This window comes from Hordeum vulgare, chromosome 3H (assembly GCF_904849725.1).
Source record: "Hordeum vulgare subsp. vulgare chromosome 3H, MorexV3_pseudomolecules_assembly, whole genome shotgun sequence".
Classification (NCBI taxonomy): domain Eukaryota; kingdom Viridiplantae; phylum Streptophyta; class Magnoliopsida; order Poales; family Poaceae; genus Hordeum; species Hordeum vulgare.
The window spans coordinates 102,406,298-102,429,231 of NC_058520.1; the positions used below are offsets into that span (position 1 = coordinate 102,406,298).

At 44.1% G+C, this 22,934-nt stretch overlaps 1 protein-coding gene across 2 annotated transcripts; it reads right to left on the bottom strand.

Moving 5' to 3' along the window:
- Nucleotides 1-3,094: 3,094 nt before the first annotated feature.
- LOC123443133 (protein DJ-1 homolog A-like) lies at nucleotides 3,095-20,271 on the bottom strand. 2 transcript variants are annotated; one of them, XM_045119408.1, is made up of 8 exons: nucleotides 19,935-20,271; nucleotides 19,604-19,804; nucleotides 16,981-17,130; nucleotides 4,437-4,619; nucleotides 4,257-4,331; nucleotides 3,948-4,151; nucleotides 3,710-3,850; nucleotides 3,095-3,647 (listed from the first exon to the last, which is right to left on the bottom strand). In XM_045119408.1, exons 1-8 carry the CDS (start codon nucleotides 19,965-19,967, stop codon nucleotides 3,585-3,587), a joined length of 1,050 nt encoding a protein of 349 aa, XP_044975343.1. In that variant the 5' UTR covers nucleotides 19,968-20,271; the 3' UTR covers nucleotides 3,095-3,584. The 2 variants fall into 2 exon arrangements, with proteins under 2 accessions (XP_044975343.1, XP_044975342.1); XM_045119407.1 differs by having other exon boundaries at nucleotides 3,095-3,637; nucleotides 19,935-20,267.
- Nucleotides 20,272-22,934: the final 2,663 nt, after the last annotated feature.

Consider the following 22,934-nt stretch of genomic DNA (forward strand, 5'->3'; position numbering starts at 1 on the left):
CTTGATGATGAATTTGTTGGTCATCTCTTCACATCCTAAGCCGGCAATCTCATTGGTGATGAGACCAAGCCTACAGTACATTCCCGTGAATCCTTCACCATCCTTCATCATGAACTTGTCAAGTTCACTTGTAAGCACATCTAACTTAGCTGCCCTGACGAATTTTGTTCCTTCGTGCATATCAACTAAGGTATCCCAAATTTTCTTGGCATTCTCAAGACAACTTATCTTGTTGAACTCTTCGGGGGCATAGGGATGAGTTCAATAGAATGTCACATGCTTGAGTGTTGTGTTGCAACATCTTCATTTCTTCCGCGATTGCTTCATGATCCTGTTCATTTCCATCTCCAAGGAATTCACCTTGCAAGCAAACACGAACGGCAACCTAAACAATAGGATTATGACCAAGAATATGCATTTTCAGCTTATGCTTCCAACTAGAAAAGTTTGTACCATCGAAATATGGACCTCTATTGTGCTAAGTTCCCTCACTAGACACCGTACTCTTCTAGGTTGTGAAACCAATGTAATGGATACCAAAAGCTCTTATACCACTTGCAGTATCAAAAGTGTGTCTAGAGGGGGGCGATTAGACTACTTGACCAAATTAAAACTTAACCTTTTCCCAAATTTATCGGTTGGCAAGTTTTAGCGATATTACCAAGTCTAGAACACCCTACACAGGCAAGTGTATGAGTATAGCAGCGAAAACTAATGATACTGCAAGTGTAAGTGAAGGAGGGTTTGGATTATCAAATGCAATGAAGACACAAATTTTTTGGGCGTGGTTTTGATAGGTGGTGCTATCGTACGTCCACGTTGATGGAGACTTCAACCCAGACACTGTAATGGTTGCGCGAGTCCACAGAGGGCTCTACCCATGAAGGGTCCACGAAGAATCAATCTCGTCTATTCCATCATGACTTACGTCCAAGAAGAACTAGCCTCACTTGGGGTAGATCTTCACGAAGTAGGCAATCTCCTTGCCCTTACAAACTTCTTGGTTCAACTGCACACAATTTGGCGGCTCTTAAGCGACACTTAGCCAATCTAGGTGACACCACTCTCCAAAAGGTAATAAATGGTGTATGGATGATGCACTCCTTGCTCTTGCTCTTCAAAAGATAGTCTCCTCAACACTCAATTACTCTCTCTAGGAATTTGACTTGGTAGAAGAGGATTATTGGGTGGAAAGCAACTTGGGGTGGCTAGAAATCAAGATTCATATGGTGGAGTGGAATATGTTGATCTCAACATATGAGTAGGTGGTTCTCTCTCAGAAAATGAACAGTGGAAGTGTAGATATGTTCTGAGTGCTCTCTCTACGAAAGACAGGGGTGGGTGGCATTTATAGCCATCTCCAAAAATCTAATCGTTACAACATTATTTCCCAACTCGATAAGACCGAAATGAAAAGTCAGTTTTACCGTCTAGTGGAAAATGTCCTAACTTTTAGCTTTTTCGTGAGACTGAAGGAAACATCTCGGTGAGACCAATTCAGCTTAACCTAAGCAGCTCGTGTACTTCGGTGGCACCAAAATATAGAACTCGGAAATTCCAAAATTGAACATTCCGATTCCGGTAACTTTGTCACTGCTTTTCGGTTCCACCAAACCTGGTCTATGTTCTACTTCGGTGCTAGGGTTTGGCTTGGGTTCTTCCTAGGACTAACTCGGCGGGACCGAAGTGGAAATATTGGTTCAACCGAATTTGGTAGTTTAGGGTTTTGGAGAGAATCATTTGTGAAGATTCGGTTGAGGTTTTTGGTGGCATATCTCTAAGCACTTAAGCAACGAGATCATTATGAGTACCTCATTCCCTTTTTATAGAATTGGCTTTCCTATGGATTTAACTGTGACTGCTCACGTAAAACGGAATGTAGAACCTTGAAGCTTTTCCCAATAGGTGTTCTTTGCATCTTAGGGGATTCTTCTCACAATTCCTAGCAAATCCATTCATTGAACTTTCCTATAAAATACTTCATAGGATAATTAGTCCACTAAAATATATGTTGTTAATTACCAAACCATCTAGGAAGAAGTTATGCTTTCGATGGTGTGGGCGCTACGTACGAACTCATACAACGCAGCGCTCCTCTTTCAAGAAGCCTAGATTCTCCACGAGCATGACTGCAACGACCTCCTTGTTCGCTTACTTGCCAACAACCTGGACCTCCACGAATCGATGGTGCTCGAAGAGCTGCAGATTGTACCGATGCTCCTCCTGCAACATTGGGATCCGGTGATACATGCTCCTTCAGTTGCGTCTCCACCATGATAGGTTGTACTGCGCCTCCGCTTGTTGTAGGGTGAACTCGACAATCAGTGTGGGCGCCTGCTCCTCCTCCTCCTTAATCGTCGTGTCCTCCTCGTCCAAGCTCTCCTCCTCTAAAGAGCTCACAGACTCCGATGTAATGCAAGCCGCGCGTCGGGCACGCCATGCGTCCACCTTGATCGCAATTTCATGGCGGTTCTGCGAGAAAAGGGTCTTCCACCACCCACGCCGGGTCCCGTCCATTTCTCGCAGAGGTCAAAGGAAGAAGGGAAGAGGTGACGCCTCAACGACTCGAACAGAGGGAAAAGAGTCTCGAAGATGGTGTGGTTTGTGTTGTGGCCGACGATTTTTAGATGGTATTGAGCATGTAGAACGATGACTTGAATGCGTTCCACGAGAGTTGGCTTCTCATTTGTCGTGCCAGTGTGAATGCCAAGCAGACATACATACGCCACTTGAATTTCGTAGGAAGTTGTCCTGTCGGCCTGCCTGGACACGTCCGCTCTGAACCGGCATTAACGCGACGGGAGTGACGGCCCAAAGCATCTTTCTCGATCGCCACACCGGTGTGAATGCCTCGCTATTCGGCTGGTATGCGGCAGCGACCGACTGCTCTGAATAGGCATGAATGCGACACGAAAAGCGGAATGATAGTTGGAACGGAATGAGAGGGAGGAAGAGGGTAGGATGCCGGAGGTCCGGACTGTCGGAAACTTTCCAACCATGTTTGGTGTTTGTTGGATTTGAGACATCCAGACCGATCGACGAAAGTTGGGTGCACGATGTTGAATGACCCAGAGCCCAGAGTGTCCAAACGACGTGATGCAAACGTTTAGGGGCGATTTGATGCATGGGCACACATTTGCCTCGTCGGAACCATCACCTCGTGGCCGCCGTTGCCCCGGCAGCAAAACACAACACAGTACGGGTGTGGCGTAGTTCTCCTCTATGTTCGGACTTCGGAGTCGCTCTCAGTGGAGGCTACAGTCCTGATGACATGTTAAATGTAAAAGTGACCGTGAACAGTGCGAATGAACGGGACTTAATTTGATGATGACCAGTGACCACCACTGTTGTCGGCTGTTATTGTCGGGATGATCAGGCGAGCCAGCGCGGCAACAGCTTGTGTTGTGAAGCTCCACCACACGGCCACGGGGGGTCAGGCCAAGAAGAGCAGGCCTTCCGCCAGTCGCCGCGCCTCGTCGCGGCCCAGCATCTTATCGACGACGGCCACCGCGTACTCCATGGCGGTGCCGGGGCTCCTGCTCGTGATCACGTTCCCGTCAACCACCACCCTGTTCTCGCACTCGCTATCGTCGGCGAGCAGCCCGGCCATGGATGCGCACGTCGTCGCCTTCCTGCCCTGCAGCATCCTGCCGAAGCGTCAGCGCGCGGTGAGCGGGTTGGAGTACTGGCTAGCTCGATCAGCGCATACCTTGAGCAGGCCATGGGGCTCGAGCACATGGGCGGTGGCGGCGCCGATGGCGCCGTACGGCTTGTTCGCTTCCGCATGCTTCTTCAGCAGAGTGACGAGCTGCTCACAGCGGCCCAGCGTCTTCGCGCCCGGCAGGCCGCCCTGTTTGATCAAAGAAACGGAGGCCAATCAGTCGATCAGTGGCTACCAGCGTACGTATGTGCACTAGGACGATCTGAAGTTCTTGCATGCCACTCGCCGGCACGATGATCAGATCGAACGGCGCCCGATCGGCGGCCTCGTCCAGCATCACGTCGGCCACGATTCTCGTCCCGTATCGCGCGGTGACATCGAAGCCGTCCTCGACGGACGCGACAATGACGTCCGCGTTGGCTCTGCGCAGCGCGTCCACGATTGTTATTGCCTCCATCTCCTCGCTGCCGTTGGCTAGTGGAAGAAGAACCTGAAGATCCAAGAATCGGAGGCGATGGGTCTAAGAGAAGTTCATGATCCAGGAGTGAAATATCAGAATACCAGTACTGCCTGCGCGCTTTGCAGAGTACCTGACCTTGGGTGTGCCGCTGCAGTGCCACTGGACCGAGTTGAGTTCTTTCATGCTGTACCCACCTTCGTATCTCACAAGCTAAACAACAACAAAAAACATAGCAGAATATGGTAGTGCAGCTGATGAGAAAAGTGCTGCCACCTCGCAATTTGAGGAGACAATCGAGTTGATAAGAAAGCGCACCATTAGTTTAGTGATCTGCTCGACCTTCTCCTTCCCGTAGAGCTGTTCCACCAAAGCCAGCGCAAACTCCATCGACGTCGCCGGCCCCGTGCCCGTCACGGCGTTGCCGTCCACCACCACGTTCGCGTCCACGGCGGTCACCTCAGGAGGGAACTTCTCCACGAACCAGGGATGACCCGTAGCCTAAGTAGAGAAGCGTTTGTTGGATGATTATAAAGATGGGAACATAATCAATTTCGAATCTTTGGCTATTTATTGAAACTGGTAGATGTGATTTCTTGATAACTCTTGTTAACCGTTTTTCCGGGGGAATAAACTTCACCGATTTCATGTCCGCTTAGGGGGGGGGGGGGGGGGGGGGGACATACTATTTGGCATGACTATAGGAGAATGACGTTTTGGGTCTCGGCTTTCACGGATGCCTGATTTTAAAAAAATTCTAGATTAAAAAAAAATTGGCTTTAAAAAAATCTGAAAACAATACAAATAAACAAGGATGTGATCCGTGTGTGTAAAATTTCAGGCAAAATACTTTGAACCTATATAAAAAGACGAATTCACGGTCTAGGATAAGAATAGTATCATGCGTTAAAAAGCCTCGGATTTTTTTTACAACTCTCATTTCAACGTATTTAGTCTTGAAAAAATTACACACTTATGTATTATACCTTCATCTATCTACGTATTTTTTCAGAATTTTTTGAAATGTTAAAAATACAAATTTTTATGAAATTTGAATTTTGCATTTGGAGAAACCTATTGCCGGGCCGACTCCAATGATCAAATGAAATAATAAAATACGTGGAATGCGTAATTTTTTTTGGGTGGTTGGGCTAAGCATATTCCCTGTATTTTCAAAAAAGAGAAGATCCATCCCACATCTATTATAGACAATTTAGAAGCTTTGGCTGAGGTTCAACCACTATATAAACATGAAATTGAGTTAAAGAGTGAACTGAATGAAAAATAGCTCGACTTCTGAGAGAAGAGGAGCTCAAAGGGTATCGGCATTCAAACTCTCAGTTTATTCTCAAATTGGACTCGAATACTAGATACTCCTCGTCCTCAGCCGTTAGAGGCATGATAATTGACGCCAACGTCCTCTTATACTAAATACTTATTTTATCAAGCTATTATGATGCTCACTTCTCTTCGATTGGATTCCTCATGAAGAAGGAATTGTGCGTCTTCAGTTCTACATTCAAATTATTGTGAGATGGACATCAGGCCTTTTAGCCAATGGCAGACACCAGAAGAAACATATTCATTCTCTTATACAAGAGGAGGGTTTGATTGAATGTCATGAGCAACTCAAAACTTATATTACTAATTGTTATAAAAATCTCTTTGGAGCTTAAAAAGAAGGTAACTTCTCCATGGATGAGCCCCGAACACATGGTATTTCCCTGGTTTCTGTTGAGAAAAATAACCTTCTAACAATCCCTTACTCCAAGGAGGAGGTAAAGAAATCGGTCTTCTTAATGGAACACAACGAGTCCCGTGGTTCGGACGGTCTTTCAACTGAGTTCTATCAAAACTTCTGGGAGGTTATTAAACCAGACCTTCTAGATTTGTCTCGCCACCTCCATGGTGGACATCTAGAAATGTTTCGACTAAACTTTAGTGAGATAATTTTATTACCAAAGTTTGTTGAGACTATAAGGATACAATAATATAAATCTATGTGCCTTCTTAATGTTAGTTGTAAAATATTCACGTAAGTTGTAATGATTAGGATAAACTCGGTGGTTGACCATGCGGTTCATCCTTCCCAGATTGTTCTCATGCAAGGTAGAAACATCCGAGATGGGGTGGTAATCCTTCATGAAACAGTCCATGAACTACATCGGAAGAAGTTGAATGCGGTAGTACTCAAAATTGATATTGATAAAGCTTGTGATGAAGTTAAGTGGTCTTTTGTTCAACAAGCTCTCACAATAAAAGGCCTCTCTGCAGAATGGCGCGCTCTCATCCATAACTTCGTTTTTAAAGGTAGGGTGGCCATTTAAAGTCAATGAAGATGAAGACATTGACCGCTACTTCCAAATGAAGAAAGGGCTGAGACAAGATGATTCATTATCACCCATGCTATTTAATACAGTATAGTGGTTGATATGTTAGTTGTCATGATTGAGCTTGCAAAGGTTGATGATCAAATTGACGGGGTAGTTAAACATCTTGGTGATCGTGGATTCTCTATCCTTCAATATGCCGACGATACGATTCTCTTTATGCATGACCTAGAGAAAGCGAGGAATCTGAAAGTAATATTATCAGCATTCGAGCACCTTCCAGGTCTAAAGATAAACTTTCATAAAAGTAAATTATTTTGTTTCGACGAGGCCCAAGATGAGGCTCACATGTATGCTGTTTTGTTTGGCTGCGGGCTAGGCCATTTTTCAATTGATCATTTGGAGATATCGATACATTATCAGAGACTCACAAAGAAAGAATAAAAACACGTTGAGAAAAGACTACAAAAAAGATTGAGAAGTTTGAAAGTTAAATTGCTACCTCAATGTGGAAAATTTGTCCTCATAAATCCAGTACTAATTAATATGGTACTATATATGATTTATTTTCCCGACTACCTAAAGGATCTTTACATCGATTGGATTATTTCCGATCAAGATTCTTTTGGCAAGAAGATAGTGAAAAAAAATTGACTCACTAATGAAGTGTGGTTTGTCATCCCATAGACCAAGGAGGGCTGGGCACTCCTTGAGGTTAAAAATATGTCTGCTCGATAAATGGTTGTTTAAGCTGTCGACGTAAAATGATGTATGGCAAACCCTCCTAAGAAGAAAATATGTGGGCACCTAGGCAGTGTCTCAAATAAACTGAAATCCTGGGGACTCACACTTTTGGACGGGTCTAATGGCCACGAAGAAATACTTCTTCCCCTATGGATCCTTCACTATTGAAGACAGGTCGGAAATTAGATTTTGGAAGGATGGGTGGCTAGGCAATGCTGCACTTCAAGAACAATTTCCGACTCTACACAATATTATGCGTTGCAAGAATGATACTACCATCATGGTTCAGGAATCCTTTCCGCCAAATGTAACATTCTGAAAAGGTGTAATTCGTTCCAACTAGAACCATGGAACTCTTTGTTATAGAGAATGTCCAAAGTACAACTATCACAAGGAGCCGATGAATTTCGTTGGAACCAACACCTGAGTGGTCAATTCACCGTGGAATCAACGTATAGAGCTCTGATCCGGTCTGCGTGATAGTTGATGAAAATAAGAAGATTTGAAATATGAAGATATCACTTAAGAATAAAAACTTAAGAATAAAAACTTTGTGTGATAACCTTATTAAGAGGAACTGGCATTGAAATACGTAAAATGTTCTTTTCAACTGGACGAAACAATAAAACACTTGTTTTTTCATTGCAAATTGATTCGATCTATATGGTGAGTATCGAGTAGCTTATTGCTAGTATCCCCATGTAGTGTTGGTAATATAATTAGCAACTGGTTACGTGGAATTGATCATAGGTTTAGAATTCTTCTCAAAGTGAGTTATCTACGGTTTCTAAATATATTGATAAGGTTTGGTCGCTTTGGTTATGTAGAATTGATAATATTTTTAACGATAAAAACACTTCTCTTATGTAGGTTATCTACGGATGTACCGGTCCGCTCTCTTTATGGTCGTCTCTACAACGTGTGCAGCGATACTTGTTTATGAAGTTGTGTACACGTTTGGAGAATAGGGCGAGAAATACTTTTATCCGATATGAAAGACAGCATGATCTTAGGATTGGCCCTCCACGGTTTAGGCGTCATAGTCTTGTCATGATTACTTGTATTTCATCTTTTTTATTTTCTGATGGACTTGATTTGGCTGTACGCATTTTAGTTATGCATAGGTTAGATGTAATAATTAAACCTTTTAAGTAGCAAAGCAACATTTATCAAACAATATGGGACCATAATCTATGTACGCAAAAAATGATTTCCCTAAAGTATTAGTGGCTTCCGTCGGACAATCTAGGCCCAGTTCTTTTGCAAGAATCTGGGGATTCTTCGAGAATCCGACCCCTACCCAGCTTCTCTCAGAATCTTTGGCCCTCATTTGTTTTACAATCCCAGTTAATTAGACCCTAACTAGATAGGATTGTAAAATGAATAAGGCTTCAAGATTCTAGAAGAAGCTGGGGAGGGGTCAGATTCTGGGAGAATCCCCGCAAAAGAACTCGGCCCTAGTATGCTTTGCTACACTTACAAATATTCCCTGCAAAATTACCTGTCATGGGGCCCATCATCAAATTTGGGACCAGTTATACATGAGTCGCCAGGAAATTTATTTTGGATGAGTCAATTTTCTAGGCCATTAGATTAAGATCTAACGTTCATCTTTCTATCTTCTTCCTTCAACCGTTTCTCCACCCAAAAGTTTGAGTTACTGAAATCATAAATTCAATCAACCTACGTACGACTATTGTGAGGAAATTTAGGGAAACGGGGGAGATCAAAGGAATCACGTGTGTAAGTTGGCATCCGTAATCCACGTTATGTAGTTGTCACATTACGACAATGTTTGAGCCATTAGACCAACACAAAGATTGTGTTCGTTCTAAAAACTATAATGGACAAAAGAAAGGTCGCCTGCGGGGAGCTTAAACCTACCAAGTTCCACCTTATTTATTTCACACAATAATCAAACTAAAAAAACCTATGATGCACATTGCATGCTTATATAAAGGGAAAAGATAACGCCCACACATATGGGCGTTTGCAAACCGTCCACACACATGGATCTCTCTTTGTATAAGGTTTGCATTAATCTTGAAATTTTTTGGCAGTTTTTTGTGCCATGTAGGAAGGGGTTGGTGTGTGGGCCTTAAGGAGTTCGCCCACACACCTGTTTCGCGCACGCCCACATACGGCTGCCAACCTGACGTGTGGTGGAACTGACGCCACGCCAACATGCCCGCATGCGTATGATTTACCATGTATTTCCAATGTGTACATGGCAACTGAGTGAAACTGGCCGTGTCCGCATGCTTGTAAGTTGCCATGGCTTCCTAGTGTTACATGGAAAGTGAGTGAAACTGTTGTGCCCGCATGCGTGTCAGTTGTCATGTCTTCCCCATGGCAACTGAGTGGAACTGCCGTACCCGCATGCATGTGAGTTGCCATGTCTTCCCCATGGCAACTAAGTGAAACTGTCGTGCCCGCATGCCTGTCAGTTGCCATGTCTTCCCCATGAGAACTGAGTAGAACTGTCGTGCCCGCATGCCTGCCAGTTGTCATGTCTTTCAAGTGTTACATGGCGACTGAGTGAAACTAGCCGTGCCTGCATGCCTGTCAGTTGCCATGTCTTCCAAGTATTACATGGCAACTCAGTGGAACTGACCGTGTCCGCATGTTTGTCAGTTGCCATATCTTTCCAGTGTTACATGGCAACTGAGTGGAGCTGTCACGCGGGGGCACGCGGTACCGCGAGGTGGCAAGCCGGATGTGCGGGTCGTGAGGTAGGAGGCCGAACGTGTGGACGTTAGCTATTTTACGTGTGGGTTGTTTCCCTTACACACCACACAGGACGTGTGGGCAATACCCCTTAACGCCCACACGTGTGGCCATTATGAGATACCTATATGAAATACTTTGGCACCCCCGCAATAAAAGAGTTCGACATCCATTTTAAAGAGTTTAGAGTATTTTATTTCTGCCATCTGTTTTATTTTCCTTTATGTAGTTGTTTGTGTATATTAAGCATGTCAGTAGTTGGTCATTTTAATTTTCTTTTTGTGAGTATATTTTTTTAATTATTTTTTGCTTATTAGTCATGGCACTACTAGATTATTATAAAATTGTGCATTTGCACTTTATTCTGTACAATTTTCTTTTTTCTTATACAATTGCAGTTCTTTTGTTTGTGTGAACCTAAATGTAAACTTAGTTTTTGTGTAATATTTTCTAGATAATTAATAAGGGTGTTGGTTAGTGTGAACATGAGTGAGATAGGAAATTGTTAATGGATTATAATTTCACAAAATTGTAGGTTGCTGCTGTATAGTTTCATAAGAATAAAGAAACAAGAAAAACAACACCAGGTTTATCCACACTAGACGATATACATGTGTTGGTAATTGGTTGCAATATAATTCAATAAGATTTGGTTGTTTCGGTCATGAATATTTGGATTAATAATATGATAATTAAAACCTTTTCACTCAAGAAGTTATACGAGAACTAGAACTAAAATTACATATAATTTAATATACTAGATTAATGTATAGTTATAAGATATTTATTGGAGATTGGTACGACCATACAACGGAAAGGGAATGAGGCTTTTCCCATGCATGTTGAGGTGGCATGCTTAAGATCCCTACTACATATATGACATTTAGAGTTTAAGGTTTAGGGTTTAGGTCTTAGGGTTAGGGTTTAAGGTTTCCTTCAAGAGGATCGTCCGGAGTATTGTGGCTGATGTGGAATGATGAGCTGCAAGTTAATACTCATAACGCTACCTTTTATACTATGTTAGCTAATGTAGTTCATGGGGCCTTTGGTATGGAGTTTGAATTAGTGTGTACATACGGTGACCCCTACCACCATCAAACTAGAACCATCCAGGAGCAGGCTGCAAATTTTGTGTATGATAACGTGTGCAAGCCTACGATCTGTATGGGTGGTCTGAATGAGCTTTTGTATGATATGGGCAAATGGAGTACCAATGTTAATTATCGTCGAATGTTTGTGTTTCGTGCTTTGATCAAGAATTGTGGTTTCTTTGATATTGGTTACAGTGATCTTGCGTATACTTGGCTTAATAGGCATCATACTTCCAATCTTGTTTAGCAACTCCTTGATTGTTGCCTTGTTAATCCTAGTGGGCATGCTTTATCTCATCAAATTTCTTAATTTTCCTATTATTTTAGGCGATCATGTACCCATTTTAATATCTACTGATGGTCAATTTCAATGTTCAGGTAGTCTTTAAAATTTTAAAACGGGTGGTTTTTAGAAAACTATTTTCAGATATGCTAAATTTGTTTGGAATATAACTAGAATTTATATTTTTTCTGCTAGGACTAACTCTCTTGCAGGATCTCTGAAACGATGGTGTAGAAATAAGAAACCACTACAACAAGAGTTGCGGGAAACGCAAGGTCAAGTAAATCAAATTCAAATGAATCCCATCCATATCCAAGGTCATAGATTGGAAAGTACTCTCACTACTAGGTATGAGAGGAACCTTATCAAGCTTAATTAATTTTATAAGCAGAGAGCTAAGAAAAGTTGGGCCAAATATGGTAGGAGGAACTCTAGATTTTTTTCAACAAGTAGTTCTGAAAAGGAGGAGGAGAAACACAATTGTGTACACTAAGTATGAGAATAATTTTACTCATTTCAAATGTCAATTCATTGCTACTACTTTTCTGAATTACTTTAAGTATATTTTATCCTCTCATAACATTGATGCATGCACATCGTACTTGGCAACTCAATTGGCTATTCACTCGAATGTTAACACATACTCTATTCTAGACAAAGAAGAAATCTTGAATGCCCTTAAGGACATGAAATTACATGCTTCTCTCGGGCCAGATGAATTTAATGTTGAATTCTACCTTGCCACTTGGGAATGGATTGGAGATGATGTCACTACATTGGTAAGACAATTTTATCATACATGTATTCTTTCTGCGCACATTTACCATACTAATATTGTCCTTATTCCTAAGGAGCTTGTTCCTATTCCCCACTGATTATAGGCCCACTAGTTTGTCCAATATCATTCATAAAATTATTGCTAAAACTCTTGCCAATAGACTTAGGCCTCACATGCCTGACTATATCAACCCAGCTCAACAAGTCTTTATAGAGGGTAGAAGGATTACTGACAATATCATAATTTTTCAAGTAATCACTCACTATTTTACATTTAATTAAAGCTTGCAAGGATGAAGCTTTTATGTTGAAAATTGACCTTGCAAAAGCATTTGATCATATTGAATGGAACTTCATTGTTTCGGTTCTTGCTCGTAAAGGACTACATCATCATTTTATTAATCTAATTTATGCTTGCATATTTCCCCCTTTCTTCTTTGTCATTGTCAATGGTCAAGATTTTCAGTGCTTCAGAAGCTCTAGGGGCACTGGACAGGGGTGCCCCTTGTCCCCTTATCTCTTTGTGTTGGCCCTTAATAAACTCTCTATCTCTCTTAACGAAGCTATGGTTGCAAACAACTTGGAAGGAATCCTTCTTGGACCAAATTTCCCTTCTATTCACTCTTTGTTGTTTGCGGATGACCTTCTTGTGTGTGGTAAAGCAAGTTGGCTGGAAGAAAATTCCATATCCCAAATCATTTCTCACTTATGTCATGCCTCTCGTAAGATTCCTAATTAGTCCAAATTTGTTATTATATTTAGTGCTAATGTTAATATTTTTTCTTCTTCAAAACATTAAGGCTATATTCCCTGTTAATGATATGGATGCTTCTTTTTTCTCAACTTGATCATCACTAATCCTCACTCCTAAGAACAAAACTGTAGCTTACAATTTCGTTCTCGACAAATTTGTTGCTAAGATTCCAGGCTACAAAGCTAATGTTATTTCTCATGCTTCAAGACTTTAGCTCATTAAGTCTATTTTTTCTATGATTCATGTCTATTTTATGTCAAACTTCCTCTTTACTAAAACTTTCATTGTGAAACTTACTACCATTATTAGAATTTTTTTGGTTGAAAGGGGTAGCCAAAGGTAGGGAGTCGAAAAGTCTGTGTCTTTGAGATTTGAAATCCATTTGTACTTCAAAAGAGGAAGGCGGAGTAGGCATTAGAAACTTGTAGGCTATGAACCAGTGTATCATTATTGTTGCAGCTTGGAGAATAGTGAACACCCCCAACTCTGATATTCATCTTGTTCTCAAATCAAAATATCTCACACACTCCTTCGTTTGGACGGCAAGCTCTAATATCCCTAAATTTTCTTTTTGGATTTTAATTTTAAAAATGCTTCCCAAAGTAAAGGCACGTCCCTTTTATCATGTTACACACGGAAGCACCCTCAGGTGCACTCATTGGACCTTCATGTATGACCATTTTATCATGCGACCACCAAATTAGATATATCTTGCCAAAGTGGCGGATCTTTGGTTGCCCAACCAAAATCTTGGAATGAACCTCTCATTCATAAAATTTTTTTCTCTCAACCCATTGCTTTAGTCATCATTCAAGCTCCCATTATCCAAGATTATGGGCCTGACATTCTATTATTGGATCTTACTCCTATCGGTAAATGTAATTTGAAAAAGTGCATACAAGATCTATTTGCAGGATCTACAGGTTTTACCAGCCAATCAAATAAGACAGATTTCCCAATAAACAGAAAACATCCTTCATCAGGTATGGAAAGATAGGTCCATTCCCCCAAGGATTTTTTTTTTGGCTTGGAGCTTAATTAGGAAAGCTCTTCCAACACGTATGAGAGCTACTCCCCCGTCCCATAATATAAGAGCGTTTTTTACAGTATACTATTGTGAAAACGTTCTTATGTTATGGGACGGAGGGAGTAGCAAATTATCTGTTCACGTTAGTCAAACATGTTGTAGATGTGATCAACCTGAGGATGAATTTCATCTCTTCTTTCCCTGCCCAAGAAACATGGTATTCTTCACCTTGGTTTTTGAAGACAGATCTTCTTGTTCAAGGCCATGACACCATTCAATCTTCACTCAAGCACATATTATCTATAAATCATCCTTATGATTCTATGCAAAATGTTTTAGCTTTTTTAGGTTTACATGAAAGACTAGGAATTATTGTACTTTTCAGAGAAAGAACAAGGCTCCTCATCAAGTTCATCAAATGGAGGAAGCAATTACTCTTCATTATAAATGGGAACATCAACAAAGCACCACTCCATTGGGTGTGCAGGACTAGACACTTCTCACTTTAGATCATGGATGTCCATAGATGGGTGCTACTCTCTCCTGTGATCTAATATTTTCCAGGTCCCCAAATCTTTTGTGATGTTACTTGGAAGCATCAATCCATGCCAGGTCATCTTTAACACGTAGTAGGAATTGGTATCTTTCTCGATCTCCCTAGTGGCGAAGGCAACCAGAAGATATTGATTCAGATGTACGCATAACAAGCCAGCTCTCCTTTGATAGCAAGGTCATTTGCTCTCAAATTTGCAACAATGGTGGCTAATAAACTGAACATACAACGTGCAACTTTCTATACTAATATCTTAGTCTTGCCACAGCTGATGTTACTAGGAGCATCACTTCCCCTGATGTTAGATGGGATGTGAGGCACCATTCGACTGCCTTCTTTTGAAAAACTGAAAAAATAAATTCTTTTGTTTATCATGTTAAGAGGGACCTTAATGGTGTTGCCCACGATTGTGATCATGAGGCCCTATCTACTTCTGAGGAGCTTGTATTTGCGTGCATTAATCAGGCTCACATGCAATCGTCTTGTAGTTTTTTTCATTTGCTCATTCAGCTAGATTGCCATGGCTATGTAATTCATGCTAAACCCTCATTTGGAATGAAATAGTTGGTGCCTTGTGCGCCTTCCCCTTTTCCTAAAAAACACATACGATGTTTGTCATATGGCTTTTTTCAAAAAAGCACATCGAGACGTCAGTTGGGTGAATTAAGTGTGCGTCACACCGATGGATTGCTGAACATACAACTACTAGACCATAGTATTGTGTGTGCATTATTTTTGCATGCTTAAACATTGAGTGAAATAATCTAGTAAAAATCACATATTTAGTTATACGGCAAGTGAGTGTCCACACTGCTCATTGTGATATGTGGCGTGATTACACCTCTTCTTCATCAGAATCAAGCTTTATTGAGTTGAGACACAATCCCTTTTTTGCAACTATATCGTAAGTATAACAAACATGATCAAACATTATGTGATGTGATTAATTGTGAATCAACCACATCATAAAGTACTCTCTCCTTTCCACAATCTTAAAGAGTCTAAGGTTTTTCAGAAAATCCCAAATTGTAAGGTGTGCTAGCACTCAAATACTGATATGCTCTCTTGTAGAGTCAATATAAGCTGACCATTCCTAACCATGGGTAAACCAAACACGTTTGTCAAAGGATATTGTGGAGCAAACTTTATGTTACCATGGCTAAGTAACTAACATTGCGTTAGTTTTCACGCGAAAAGTTTGCACACCCTACATATTGGGAAGGAGGGAGTATAACGAAAAGTTTATGGTATAAAGCTACATATTTGTATGAGACTATGATTTAAAATGGTTTTCCACATACCTTTCACTTTTCTGTTCTTACACACCAAAGTCATTATCAACTTTCTAACACGTAGCTCCCATTTCCCATTCCTTTTCTCTCTCATCTGGTGTACTTGGGAGTTGCATAGAGTTCCCTGGCTTGTCACCACTCCTCCTCTAGCGGCGTCAAATGCTGGAGTGGGGATGGGAGAGGTGGATGGATCGTTGTTATAGATAGTAAGCTTAGGTCTGGGTTAGGTTTTATCCTTTTGGCATTTGGCTTGATGTTGCATTGGATCTACTCTTTGATAAATGCGAACAACATCGATGGGTAGTTTGGTCCTTCTTTCGGTCAACGTTCCATGGTACATGGGAGCGGTGGGAGGTGGATCTTGCAATTGCTACTTATATAAGCTTGGTAACCATCAGATTGATCAACCATGATTCCATCTCCCCTCTTACTTTACCGTCATAGGGACATAAGGAGAAAGGGCATGGTGCTTTGTGGGGATTGCATGCTTTATTGGTGATTCATCATCCTCCTTTGATCACGACTTCGAATATCGAAACCGAAGATGATCCTAACAGGAATATCTAGTGTTAGTGGGAGGACTCTTCTTTGTGCCCATTGTTGATAGAGAATTGATCATAGATGATGGGATGTGTCTCTCCAACGATATCTTTGTTTGGATAAGCACTGGATTGCATTGTTGGTTGTATCTTTGGGGTCTTCTTTGCAAAAAGGGAGGACTTAATTGTAATTATAATTTTTAGGCGGTGTTGTAACAATTCCGCAATCAATATGCCGAGGTCCCTCCCAGTTATTTAAGAAAAAAAATAGCGCACATAATATATTACATTTATTAAAATCTAATCATGATGCGGCAAATCAAACCGGGTACATGTAGGAGTGGAACGTAAGACTGATTCATATACTAAGTTTGCCAACATATATATGCCACACTTTTTTGTCATACACAACTAAGGTTAGGGTAGCGAAGTAGTGTCACAATTTGTCACACTTGAGATAATCTTGTCAAACTATCACAAGTCAATGACACACATGACTTAGATTGAAGGAAAATAAAATCATGCCAGAAGTACGGCGGGAGCCAACCAGGAGACTAACCCACTCAAACTTGTCTAACTTATGATGACGCGAAGTATAACAGTCTTAGCACCCTCAACAATATACCTAGCAACACTCAACAATATACCAAATACCAATGTATAAATAAATGTAATCATATAAATACCAGGATCACTCCACCTTACGAGTAAAGAGTCGTGAAAAATGCATATGCCCCAAGCATACCTTGTGTCCGTCGAGTAGGCCCCAGGACGCCAACGCCAGCGGCGGTGCAGCGCATATGGCGGCGTAGAGTCCTCCCTTCTCAACGTGCTTCCTCAGTATGCCCTCCAACGTCGCACAACCACCGAGATTCGCAGCGCCAGGAACACCACCCTACATCATTCATAGACAGTCAAAACTCATGCATGCCCAGATGAGCCGAGACATGAGACTCGTCAAAAGGTAGACCAGAATTTTCATTATCGGTGTGCCAAGGTCCCTCCTAATTGTTTGGATATGAGTTTTATCTTAAATCAAACTTTACAAGCTTGACTAAAATTATAGGAAAACAATATAGACTTTTATAATGTAACAAAAATATATTACGTGAAAATATATTTGATAATGAATATAATGACATTACCACTCTCTCCCGCCCGCTCCCGTGCTGCTCGCTGAGAGCGAGCAGCACCGGGGGCGCCCCCGATCCCTTAACCCAGCCCTTCATCCTCCTCTCCTACCCTCCTCGCCTCCGGCTGCAGGAGGTTGCTTCACGACGCGGCATCTGGTCTTTTGCCCGTGATGGTCTCCCGTGGCATGGCGGCGCATTCAGCGACGAGGCAGGAGTTCTCCGCTCTGCTCCCCTGGTGTGGTGACTCGACCGATTGAGGAGTTGTGGCGTTCCCGACGGCGTGCTTCGGCCTCCGGTGGTGCGGCTCCAGATGCGCTGCTCATTGCCCCCCTGATGCTTGGCTTCGGTCGGTCGTGGGGCTCCGAGGCGGCTGCCGACAAGCCTGGCGTGGGGCTCCGAGGCGGCTGCCGACAAGCCTGGCTCCGGCAGGCTCCAGATCTGGCGCCTACGGGCTTGTAGGGCCATTGGGCCTGGAGGGGCCTCGTCCGTTCGTTGGCTGCACGCTGTTGGGGTTGTAGCGAGAGGCTAGACATCAATCCGGTTGTGGCCGGATCTGCCCCGGCATGTTGTCGGCGAGGTACGTGGTGGCTCTTGTGCGGCGACAACGCGGTGGCTGCATGGGAGGCAAGCGAGTCAGCGGATTACGATGCGTGGGGTGGTGTTCGAGATGCTCCGGGTGAAAACTTGCCCGGTTGTTGCCAACCAGTAGCGGCAGCCCTCGCGGGCATCGTTTCCATCCTTGGAGGCGTTTCTGTGGAGATCTACGGCCTCCTATCCTCGGTTCAAGATCTTTGGGTTAATGCCTAAGGCCCGGCATCGGGTCAGGCGACGGCGTCGTCCTCGTCGAATCCCCCTTTGGGGGCGTCGCCTTGAAGATCTTTGATCCTGTTCGTGCATTTCATGGGCTGGACGCTCGCAGCACTGTGGTCGGCAGCTGTTCGTTCGGCAATGTGATGTTGCGTGACTTCTTGTGTGGCAACGATGGCGACTTCGGACGGAGTTGGGCTGGTGCTGGGCTTTGGTAGTCGGTCTCATCTCGCGTATTCAAGGGGTCGCCGTGCCTCACTTGTCTTCCTAAAGTCGGAGCTGCAGAGGAGGTGTCTCTGTGGAGACGATGACATGAAAGGGTTGGTCGGTTCCGGTGCCGGATCGACGCAGGCCCAACGCTTTTCCCCAGCATTTTTCACCGTCGAAGTCGGAGCTGCCTGGCCGTTGGCGCATTTTGTGGACTGTGTGGCATCGGTCGACGCATGCCTCGGCACTCTCTCCTCAACGATGTGTGTGTTCTTGTGTAGGTTACCAGGTCGCCCTGTGTGTCCTGTTTTCTTCGATGTGTTGTAACGGTTTTTGCGCGGTTTTTTGTTAATTAATTGGACAACTCTCTTCGACGTTTTTAATGAATCGGACCCTAAGGGACAACGTTTCAAAAAAATAATGATATTGATTTGGCACTAAATATTCAACAAACTTGCATAATGTTTACAAAGTTTGATTTAAGACAAAGTTAACAGTAATAACAGACCTAGAGAGTACTAGTATTAATTAGGAAAAAACTTTGTTTTTATCACTTCGGTTTTTACCCACTTGGATTATGCCACTCTAGAATTTGATATTTTAGTTTTGCAACTTTTAGCTTTTAATAACACTATCACAGTTGTCATTCCATGGCACAAACAATAACAGGGTGGCAATTGTGATAAATTGTTTAAAGCTAAGCGTGATAAAAATAAAATAAAATTTATTTTTGTTGCCATGAAATGGCATTTATGATGTATCGTCAAAAGCTAAGAGCGACAAAAATGAGATGTTAAATTCTAGAATGACATAAGCATCGTACGCAAAAACTAGAGTGGTAAAATCAAAGTTTTCCTTATTAATTACGGATTTAATGGACAAAATAATCATGTGGGATTAGTACTGAATATACAACGGGCTCACCCCTACTAGATATTTTTTTTGAAATGTCTGGTAAACTTGTGTAACCTGACCGTAGGTGTAGGATTATTGCAAAGTTAATATGGATATATAATCCCCCTTCGTTTTTAAATATTTGTCTTTGTATAGATTCAACATTCAACTACAGACTACATAAGAAGCAAAACGAATGAACTTACATTTTAAATTATGTGTATATTCATTTATATGTAGTTCATAGTAAAAATATTTAAAAGACAAGAATTTAAAAACGGACGGTAGAAATGAAGGCAGTATATGCATATGCATATCCATGCGTACGGGGAGGACGATGAGGTCGTAGGAAGCGGCGGCGCAGTCAGCCAGGAGCTCGTCGGCCAATATTTTGACGCCGTACATGATCTCGACGAGAAGGGCGTCGCCAGCTGAAGCGACGGTAACGTCGGCGCCGGCGCGGCGGAGGATGTCGATGGGGATGGACGCCTCGATCGGCTCTGTGCCGGCGACGATCGGCAGCAGCACCTGCTTGTCGCGCAACGTAGCTAGAGAGGTCAGTCAGGCTGCGCCGGGCAGTGGGTCTCCTCCATGCCTTGCATTATGTGCTACAGAGCATGCAGTGACCATATGGACTTGTGGGAGAGTGTAGCAGTACCTTCTTAGGGGAAGGAGACGTCGCCATGGCCATGGTGAGCTTCCGTGAATTGAGATGGTGTACTGGTAAGCTGCAGTTGCAGTGCTTCTCCTCTGGTGTGGGGTTTACCGGGCGAGGAGGAAGCTCGTCAAGATCTCTCCACCTTGATAAATATCTCAGAACGGTGCATGATAGGCTCGGCTGGCGGCGAAAATCCGGTGGACGCGCGGCGAAATATGCAGATGCAATAATGCAATCGGTAATAGTCGTGGTGGGATCTTGGCAGAAATTTCAGTGCATGAATCCGGACGGGGGAACAGGGACGTATGGTGTGTCCTACTCCTACTGTGAGTGTTGTTGACAAGTCAAGGAATAATGGCCATGGGCTCGTACTCGTAGCCTCACACTCCCATTTGATGACACCACTTACTTATCTTCTTTGGTCAAACTGCACATGTGCTGGAGTGGAGCCCATGCTTGCCGGACTGCCGGACTAAATGCAAACGTACCGTAGCCACAGGATTACGGAGCGAGAGCGGCTTCGCAACTCCACAACATCTCCGTCCAAGTGTGTAAATTGGTGGAACAGAGGCCTTGTTGACGACGCAACCATTGAGCCAAGGCTCCGCGTCACTCGCGCGCGGGGGGCGCAACTCGCGCTCGGGATGTAAGAAAACTCCAATCCAGAGGAACGTCGTTTTTGTCCGTATTTTATTCGTTTGAATAAATTTAACGGATATTCGTATTCGTTTTTATAATTAGATCGACGTTTGCGTTTAACACGTCCGGTGATCCTTTTTTAGGTGGCATGAAAAAGACATTTAAAAAAATATAAAACCATTAATTAAATATTAATGCCGGCCTAAAAGCGATAGTCCACATTACATTAAAACATGAAATTTAAAATAAATTAAAAACAAGGAGGCGCGCTGCCCTAGGCGTCCTCCTCCTCTTCGTCGTCGTTGTCGGGACCGTTGAGGTCGACGAGCGTCGGCGCCGGGCCAGCCTAGGGAACACCGTCTCCCAAACAGCGGCGACGTCGTTCACCGGTAGTTGCACCGGCGCTTGCTAGGCAGCACATCGCTCCTCCTCCTGAGCCTCGGCCTCGCACTCCATGAGCTCGATTCGTCGGGCCTCTGCGTCCTCATCCAACACCCGTCGTTGTCGCTAGTACTCGAGGTAGGCCGCCTCCTGCTCTGACGTCGCACCCAACCAGACGGATGGCGCGCTGACCCACTCGCGCACCACCCCGTCCCAGGCGTACATCTCACGCCTGAGGCGGGGGGCGACGGGGCCAGTTGTGGAACGACTGCATCATCGGCAACGGAGAGCGCAATGGCCTTCGCCAGCTGCTTCTTGTAGGCCTCCTCCTCCTCCTCCTTCCTGAGGCGCGCCTCCTCCTCGCTCGTACGCAAGACGGTCTCCAGTGCGTTATGGTACACCGCCTCCTCCTCCTCCTGGTCTTCTTCACGCACGACGAGGGGTGGCGGCGGTCCAGCCACCACGCCGCGAACGCCACGCCTGCACTGCTCCTCGTGCTCCCATGGAACCAGGCATACGAGTCGGGGGATTCCGTAGTGTAGAGGGGTTGCGCCGCTGCTGTGGCGTCAGCTGCTCCCGCTGGCACCTCACCTCCTCCGCATGCGCCCGCGCCGACCGCCGCACCGCTCGAAGTGGGATCGTCTCCGGATCCAAGTGTCGGTCTGTTGAGGAACGTAGTAATAATTCAAAATTTGCCTACGTGTCACCAAGATCAATCTAGGAGAAGCTAGCAACGAGTGAGGGAGAGCATCTTTATACCGTTGAAGAAGATCGCAAAGCCGAAGCGTTACTATGAACGCGGTCGATGGAGTCGTACTCACGGTGATCCGATCCAAGCACCGAAGGAACGGTGCCTCCACGTTCAACACGCCTACAGCCCGACGACGTCTCCTCCTTCTTGATCCAGCAAGGGTGAAGGAGAAGTTGAGGGAGGGCTTCGGCAACACGACGACGTGGTGGTGGTGGAGCTTGTGGTTCTCCGGTAGGGCTTTGTTGGGGCATGTTGCATGGGAAACAAAAAAATTCCTACGCACACGAAGACCTATCATGGTGATGATCATCTACGAGAGGGGGATCGGATCTACATACCCTTGTAGATCGCTAAGCGGGAAGCATTAAGAAACGCGGTTGATGTAGTGGAACGTCTTCGTGATCCAAATCGCCGTCGTCCCACGATCCGTCCAGATCTAGCACCGAACGGATGGCACCTCCGCGTTCAGCACACGTACAGCTCGATGACGATCTTCGCCTTCTTGATCCAGCAAGAGAGACGGGGAAGTAGATGAGTTCTCCGGCAACGTGACGGCACGCCGGTGATGGTGCTGATCTATTCCTCCACGGCTTCGCCTAAGCACCGCAGAAATCCGATCTAGAGGAGGAACTACAAACTAGAGGAGAGGGTTGCACGTGGCTGGAATTGTGTCTCAAAAACCCTAAAACCTCTAAGTATATATAGGAGGAAGGAGGGGCTAGCCTTGAGCACCAAGGCAAAACCCCTTGGGCTCGGCCGAACCTAGAGAGGAGGAGTCCTCCTCCAATCCTACTTGGAGTAAGACTCCTCCCCAAGTTGTCCACCTCTTTTGGTTTTTTCCACTTTTACCTCATGGGCTTTTTTGGTTGACTAGTCAGCCCACTAAGAGCTATTGCGCCACCATCAAGTCCACTGGCCCTCTTGGGTAGTGGTGGGCTGTCACGCCCAAGATGCGACCCTATCCTCAATTTGGCACGAAAGCCTCGTCAGAGATAGAAGCGCATCTCGTCGTGTCGCAAGAATGGATATCGTTACAAGTACATGTACCGAAAAGAAGAGATATATATAGAGAGTTGGCTTACACTCGCCACAAGCTAGATCAGAGTCACAGCAGTACAGTACATAATCATCATGAATAAGAGCAGGGTCCGACTACGGACGAAAACAAACGAGAAAAGAAGAACGACGTCCATCCTTGCTATCCCAGGCTGCCGGTCTGGAACCCATCC

Coding starts and splice junctions, on each gene's coding strand:
- LOC123443133 (XM_045119407.1), bottom strand. CDS start 19,967: ATGGCCATGGCGACGTCTCCTTCCCCTAAGAAG. Junction 19,805..19,934: donor CGTCTCCTTCCCCTAAGAAG/GTACTGCTACAC, acceptor CGCGACAAGCAG/GTGCTGCTGCCGATCGTCGC. Junction 4,152..4,256: donor ACTGCAGCGGCACACCCAAG/GTCAGGTACTCT, acceptor TTGGATCTTCAG/GTTCTTCTTCCACTAGCCAA.